This window comes from Glycine soja, chromosome 17 (genome assembly GCF_004193775.1).
Source record: "Glycine soja cultivar W05 chromosome 17, ASM419377v2, whole genome shotgun sequence".
Taxonomy (NCBI): Eukaryota; Viridiplantae; Streptophyta; class Magnoliopsida; order Fabales; family Fabaceae; genus Glycine; species Glycine soja.
The window spans coordinates 36720828-36729179 of NC_041018.1; the positions used below are offsets into that span (position 1 = coordinate 36720828).

Below are 8352 nucleotides of genomic sequence, written 5' to 3' on the forward strand. Positions count from 1 at the left end.
AGAGTAGCATTTTTTTCGCTTTTAGCCCTCCTGATTCATCATAATTAATTGATAAGAAAAGAAAATGAGCTTTCCAAAAAATATTACAACTAGATAGTGTTGGATCTTTTTAAGAAGTTAGATCATATATTTTTTTCACAAAAAATCTTTAAATTAAAAGGCTAAAATATGTTTTTAATTAGTCCCTTAATGTTGGAGTTTGACTTTTTTTTATCAACTTAATTGTATTTTTTTAGTGCTTAAATTTGCAAAATGTTTTTTAGTATCTCTTGTGATAAAAAAAAAAAAAATCGTTATAAATTGTACATTCAAACGGTCAAAAGTTAGTCATGAGGGATTAAAAAAAGATTATGTAAATTTGAATTAAAGAAAAAAAATAAAAAAGAGCTTAAAAAACAGTTATGTTCTCTAACTTATTGGTTGCTTTTCGGTGACTTGTTATTGATAATAAGGTCAGCCATAGAATATGCTATGTTTGTTTTACATGTATTCTTGAGATAAAACATTTTAAGGATATTTGTTTATAAATTGTATAAATAATGTTCATCTTGAAAATTAAAATAGTGAAAGATCGAGTTAATGTTGTTTAGGTTTAACTAAATTTATATTTGTGCTATTAATTGATGTTTTACTTCAAACAAGAGATTGAATTATTATTTTAGTTTAATCTATGATGAAATTACTGAATAAGTTTGGTGAATTTGGATGAAAATATTTACTGTATTATTAAAATTATTGTCACTATATTTTAGATATATGAATTTGGGGCAATTTATTTATGTCACTTTTGAAATAAACGGAACACACTAAAAGGGATTGGATAGTGTGTTTAATATAAACTTAAAACGTTTTTACACATATTTAGCCTTTTCTTATGCAAATTTCACAATACTCTTGAAAAAAAATGACCAAAAGATCGTCTAACAAAGAAAATATAATTTCACATAAATCTGTTTAGTTGCAGAGATCATCCAAAGGATCCTTTAAAACAGTTTTTTCAAAAACAATTTTTCATAACTTGTGTGTCCAAATAAAATAAGAGTAAATTAACAAGTTAAAGCTTCAGAAAAAGAGTAAATTTATATTATAGTATTAAATATGTAATATTAATTTTATATTTTTTGTTTAAAATTGTAGACACACACTTTTAAATATTTTAAATTAATTTTTAAAAAATAAAAAATAATCATAAAAAGAGAATTTATCTAATCAAATATTATTTAATTAAATCTAAAATATTATTATCCATATTAAAAAATGAGATAAATTTATATTATAGTATTAAATATGTAATAATTTACTATAATTTAAATTTTATGGGTGAGATATAGCCCATTTGGATTGCATCCAAAAGATCTTTTAGCATCTTATCTACTAGAAAAAGATCTTTTTTATTTTTTAAGAATGTTTGGTTATTAATTTTATTTTAGCTTTTGGAAAAGTGAAAGCTACAGATCTTTTCTTGAAGTTTAAATTTTCAGCTTTTGAAATTGCCTTTTCGGGAATCTATTCCCTAAATAATGCTTGGACAATTATGTCCTCAAAAAATTTCAAAATGATAAAACATGTCCTCCTCATTTTCTAAACCCTCAAAATTTCTCTCTCTTCTTCCTCAACTTGTTGTTCCTTCCTCTCTCGTTGTGCCTTCCTCTCCCGTGCTTCTGATCATTCTTGGTCATCTTCCGATCACCCTTCATCCTCTCTTCTTCTTCCTTTGTGAATATCACAGGTTAACCAATTCTTCAATAATTCCTTTTTCTTATTAGATTTCGAATTGTTATGGATTAGGGCTATGTTTTTGTTTGTTTCATTAAACTTGTGAAATGTCTCTCAATCAAGTTCCTATGAAAAGAAAGAAAATAAAATGATGTGATAAAAATAGAGATTATATTGAAAGTGTGCATAAAAGAGGTAAATGCTGAAAATAAATCTCATATATAACAGCAAGAATAGAGAAATATTTTTAGTATAAAAATTAAAAGTATATGTCAGTAGTATATACATGTGAATAATGTGTGTGTGCGTGCTTTTGGAGATTTATTAAAGATGAGTAATATTCAACCTAATGGGTGGAGTGAAGTGACTCCAACTTTCCAAAGACCAATCTCTACAAGTCTTAAGTGAAAAACATCTTTCCATATTGACCACTTCTGCTTATGCCTTATTATTCTAATTAATATCCACTATGCCCCACAATATATGGGCTATTGTTTAAATTTAAGCTTCTGTACTCATCAGCACAAACTTGTACTTACCAATAAAAAAGGAGCACTTATAAAAGATAAATACAAGAGAACCAGGAAATCCACTCATGACAAAATGCCTGAAATGCAGCATAGAACGTTTTGGCTTAAATCCATATATATGTCCCCAACCAAGTCCAAATAACTTCCACTCATAAATATGAATATTTCTTGAGCGCCATAAATAATTCCGTGGATTCATGAATAATCAATTAGTAAAGTGTCTCCATCTAGTTTAAATTTCGAACATATGTGTATTAGGTTTCTAATTTTTTCTTCATAGCTTGTCTTTATGTTTCTTTTTTTAGTTACCATTCTTCATTGTTTTTTTCTCATTGTCATGTCTATGTGTTTGTCTCTCTTCCATTTATTTATTTTATTGTACTTAATTATTTTGATAACAGAGTAGGGTCAGTTTGTTGGAGATATTATTGCTTTCTTTAATTTGGGTACCGTACTACAGTAGCGTCACTGTTTTCGTTTGACGAATTCCACTCAAGAAAAACAAAATTTATTTAGTATATTTTAGACACTATGAATCTGTCTCCGGACTGCAACATCAGTGGCCACTCAACAAATGCACTAACTGAAGCTTACACCATAAAAAAACCCATGTATTCTTGCGAACCAATTACTGTCCAATGAATGAGTAAGTGGGTTTGACGTTTCTTAGAGTGGAAAATGGCGAATATATTTATGCGAAGAATATGTATTTGGTTACAAAATATCAATAAGTCATTATATATAATATTTTTCAGTAAAAATTATTATTTTATATTTTAATCTTGACAATAATTAATTTGATTCTCATGACTAAAGTTTACAGTTGGCATGATGACTACAATGAAAAGTAATTAATACCAATAAAATATAATTTTATATGTAAATTTTGTCAATTATATGTCATGAGCAGGGCCCCTTTCACACACAGGAGGAAGCAATTTCTGGTACATACACACTTAATTCCTCGAATGCAATAGCCAACGACTTGAACAAGATTGACATTATCGAAACAAACCTCGTGGGGTGCACACCTATATGATTCTAGACGGGTTGACCTTTATTATATTGGTTACCTTGTCCAATTTTGTTTCCTTGTGCTTGATTTATTCCCCATATTAAATATACCTAGGCGTAAGATTCAATTAAACTTCAACAAATCTACTCCTCATAAGAGTTTGAACGCAACATTCCAACGCCACCGAAAATATAAATACCCACCATACAATACCATTATGTCCATAAAGCCCACAAGCTTAAATATAAATACACGTTCAATAAACCACTTCTTATGATAAACATGGCCCTCCAAAGACTTAGCATCACACTCCTTTTGGTTCTATTCATGAGTCTCCATTCTCAAGCTAGTGTTGAGTCTTCTAATTGGAAATATGCACCAAACATTGGAAGTGTTAGAGCTGCGTATTGGCCTGCGGGTGATGACCTTTCGCCCTCTTCCATTGACACAAAATACTTCACTCATATCTACTATGCCTTTATCCAACAAGACCCTCAACTTTTTCACCTTAGTGTCACCGAATTTGATGAAAAATGGATACCAAAATTCATCGATGGACTCCGCTACCGTTACCCGCCGGTGAAAACTCTCTTGTCGATTGGAGGAGGTGGTAGCAACTCAACCGCATTCTCCCTCATGGCTAGCAACAAACACACACGACAAGTGTTCATAAACTCCACCATCCACGTGGCGCGCCAATACGGGTTCAATGGTCTCGATTTAGATTGGGAGTTCCCAGATGATGAACACGATATGTCGAACCTTGGTGTTTTGTTTCAAGAGTGGCACCAAGCTTTGGTGGTGGAAGCAAAAATAAGTAGAAAACCGCGGTTGCTTTTGACAGCCGCAGTTTACTATGCTTCCACCATCAAACTCATCGGTGATGGACCAAGATCATATCCAGCCCAAGCCATTCGGAACTACTTGGATTGGGCAAGTCCTATGTGCTTTGATTACCATGGGACTTGGGACAATTTTACAGGCTTTAATGCAGCATTATATGATCCAAAGTCCAACATAAGTACCCAATATGGGATCGGATCTTGGATCGAATCGGGTGTGCCCACCCAAAAGTTGGTTATGGGTTTACCGTTATATGGTCGGGCATGGGCGCTCCGAGACCCGAACGTTAATGGGGTTGAGGCAGAAGCAGTTGGGAAAGCCACGGATACAGATGGTACTATGGACTATGATGAAATTTTGGTGTTTAACAAAGAGAATGGTGCCACTGTGGTGTATGATGATGTAGCTGTGGCTTTCTACTCTTATGCGGGTACAACTTGGATTGGGTACGATGATGGGCCATCCATAAAGAAAAAGGTTCAGTTTGCAAGGTTTACGGGCTTGAAGGGCTATTTCTTTTGGGCTGTTGGGAAGGATAAGGATTGGACCATCTCAAGACAAGGTATACCACTCATATATACTCTTGTACTTTTTGTTACTAGTCAAAATAATTCCTTAAAAATATAAGTATAAAATTATTTTTTAAAATAAAATATGTTTCTAGCAAGTTTTTGGAATTATAATTTATGTGGTTTTAGTTTTAATTTTTTATGTGTGTTGATTTTGGTTTTATTAATTAAAAAAAATAGTTTCACAACTTAATAATGATTTAATATAGATTAATTAGTTATTACACTACATATATGCCACCTGAAAATGATTATCAACATATGATATGGTCAAATGTATGGCATATGCCATTGTTACGTACTTATGTGGTGATAGAGATATTCTTAAAAATTAAAAACTTTATGAAAATCAAAATTAATGAATTTTTTAATATATCACAATCAAATGATTAATGAAGTCTCGTATTTATAATAACTAAAACATTTAATTTTAATTTCTGAATAATGTGATTTAATATGTATAAGTCATTAAATCATTTCTTGAGATTCGTGAGATGGGAACTAATTTGATAGAAGTGCACAATCAGAAGTCTTGAGTGTAATTTTTTAATGAACAAAATAAACTATAAACAAATCTTAGCGACGCTATCTTCTATGAACAAAATAAATTATTTACTCCTCGTTCTGCTTGTTGTCATACTTTTCAGCTTCTTTGTTTTCTAATTTTTGTTTTGATTTTGATTTTGGTAGCTTTGTGTCACCGTGCATGAATGATGATTAATTTTATCCATAACGTCTGATCTGTCTTTTTTTTATTTCATTTTTTTCCAGCTTCAAATGCATGGAGACACTGACGGCTAGCTACGCCGAGTTATTTTTATTCATATTGTTGTTCGACTTGCTAGGATTTTACGTAAGTCAGAATTTCATGTAATCCTCAAGCCTTAATTGATGATACAGAATCCTCATATTCGGAGTTGTGGTGCCACAACATAAATAGGACTGTAACATACTTGAATACTTTGATTATGTACCAATAATGAATAAAAAAAAAATATTTCGAATTCCATCAAAAGATTATATATATATATATATATATATATATATATATATATATATATATATATATATATATATAAAACCAAATTAATGATATTATGCATGAGTCGTTAAGAGTGCATTTGATTCACAAGTATAAAAAATGTATGAAAGTAATTAAGATAAAAAGATGAAATATTTGAATTAAAGATGACAAATTCTACTGTGAATTCCTAAATAGGTGGTTCACCCAAGCATCACTATTTTCTAAATTGGAACTTTCATTTTTACCCTCTTTTATAACCATTGGATCTTACTTTAAGTAATTGGATGGTTGAGATTTGTGAGGGGCAATGAGAATATTAGTTTGATTATACAATGAATTGTTTATAAATTATATGTTGAGTAGACCATTTTAACTTTGACTCTCATATCTCACTTTTGTCCAACTCCCTTAAACCTCAACCTGTGTTCCTATTCACCTCATTGCCCAGCGCGTCGACGACGCTACCTTCGTGCTCCAAATCTATGCCACCATCGACTCTCACATGAAAAAACATAATTTTCTCCCTCTTTATCTTTCTTGTCTATGGCCCTTTTCGTCTTCCTTGTTGACAACAAAGGTGAGAGAATGTGAGAATGATGGTTGTTGCGGTGGTGGAAGAGAATGAAAGAAAAGAGAAATAAGGATTTGTAATTTTTTTATAGCAGAAGGATCTATGAATTGAAGATCCGTTTCTCACCGTCGGAGATCATTGAATTGAAGATCCTTTGTTGCAAGTTTACACATTTAATTTGGACGTGTTTTGGTTTCAAGTTTTGTTGATCTCGTTTTGATTTGTGATTCCTGATTTGGTTGCATTCATCAGTAGAACATTTGAAAGTTGAATTGCGTAGGTGATAATATATTTTTCCATGACAGGGAATCAACGATTATGTGTTCGAACATATTGATTTGTTTATACAAGAGTGGATTGAATTAGATTCTAATGTAGAATTCATCTCCTGTGAGTCTACTGTTAAATTGTAGAGTGTAAATTGAAAAGAATAGTTAATTAAAGGAGAATTTTTATAAGTTAGAGTTTCACTGTATCGGGTGCACATGAACAAATGTAAGATTTTGTGAAGAAAATAGTTATTGACATTGATAAATTAAGCTCAGTGCAACATTGTCGGACAAACAATTAAATGTCAATTTGAGACACCTCCTGCTAGGATTCACACGCCGATGATGGAAAATCCTTTCTACTTTGTCCTTCTAGACAAATACAATATTGGTCACTGCCTAAAGTATTCTTGGAATAGACGAGTACCTTTTTTTACTATTAAACAATTTAACTTATTAGACTTGTATTAAATAGGGGTCTAATTGACTTTCCCTACATTATCATTAAACCCAACCCAACCAAACCTAGTCGTAAACAGGTTAAGTTGGGTTAGGTCAATCTGGGTTAGGTCAATCGGGTCATGAAATCTTTTTAAAAAAAATTTAGAATATTTTTTTTTGCATAAAAGAAGTTTAACACCAAAATTCAAACCACCACTGAATAAAACCGAATACAAATTTGTTAATTTTGTTGTCTAACAACAATTAAAACACCAACAAAAATTGAAAATAAAAAATAGTCAAAGTGTCAAGCACTGACAAAATAAAAAGTTGTTGTCTAATGTGTTGCTGGCTTGCACCCATAAAGCAAACACTTGAACAAAATAAATTTTATAAACGATAATATTATCAACCCAAAAAACAAACACTAATACAAACTAAAAGTCTAAAAGTGAAAACAACGGTGCAGTTTGTTGGAGAGTCATAAGATCCAATGCGGCAATGCTGGGCAGTTGCTCAAACACTGCAAGCAAAAGAACAAAATCAATTAATGCATGATGTGTAGAAAAAAGAAATATGTAGAAAAATTAAGTGACATTATAAACTAAGTTGAAAATATTACCTTAAGAACTAGTGGTCCTGCTAATACTAGCAGTCCCAGTAGCAGAATTTAAAGCCAAGTCATATAGCTCAAGAATTCAAACAAAATCTCATTAGAATAGAATATTAATTCATATTGATATTGTAAACAATTGAAAAAAATTGGGAGTTTTCATACCTGTTTCAATCTTTTTTGTTTCATCTAATTCAACTCAAATCATTGACATTTTGCTTATCAACTTTGAGTCAATTTTGGACACAAATCAAAGCTTCAATCGTAGTGGGACTGAATGAGCTACGAAATGGATCAAGTACTTGACTTCCTGTGTTGAATACGAAATCAGATGACATAGTAGACATAGAAATGACCTATATATCTCTAACCATGAAAGAAAGAACATGATATTTGGTAGCTTTCATTTTCCACCATGCCAAAATGTCAAATCCAAGGTTGTCATCTTCAACTTCATCCTCAAAATACCTCTCCAACTCATTCCTTTGCTCATCACCCTGTTTTTTCTTCTTTTTCTTTCTAAATTGACAATCTCAATCCTTATCCTCATCACCTTGGTCTGAATTCAATTGCGAGTCAATGTTTGAAGCCAAAGTACTACTTTCAATGGAAATGGGATGTTGTATTGCATAATACGCAAACAATTTTATGATGAGATCATCAAACTTTTTCACCATCTCTTTGCTTTTCTCAACATCATACATTTCCTTAAAACAAAATTCAATTTACTCAAACTTGTAACGTGTATCAAGAAAAACAAC

The 8352-nt window shown here is 31.3% G+C and overlaps 1 protein-coding gene across 1 annotated transcript; it reads left to right on the forward strand.

Moving 5' to 3' along the window:
- The first annotated feature begins 3384 nt into the window (after positions 1-3384).
- Positions 3385-5688, forward strand: LOC114391786 (class V chitinase CHIT5-like). Its single transcript, XM_028352742.1, has 2 exons — positions 3385-4666; positions 5445-5688. The coding sequence occupies exons 1-2, from the start codon at positions 3535-3537 to the stop codon at positions 5465-5467; spliced, it is 1155 nt and encodes a 384-aa protein (XP_028208543.1). The 5' UTR covers positions 3385-3534; the 3' UTR covers positions 5468-5688.
- The last annotated feature ends 2664 nt before the right edge of the window (positions 5689-8352 follow it).

What these genes read in the sequence shown, in the direction of transcription:
- LOC114391786 (XM_028352742.1), top strand. Translation starts at nt 3,535, where the DNA reads ATGATAAACATGGCCCTCCAAAGACTTAGCATCACACTCCTTTTGGTT. An exon ending in TTGGACCATCTCAAGACAAG is followed by an intron (nt 4,667 to 5,444) that starts GTATACCACTCA and finishes ATTTTTTTCCAG; the next exon opens with CTTCAAATGCATGGAGACAC.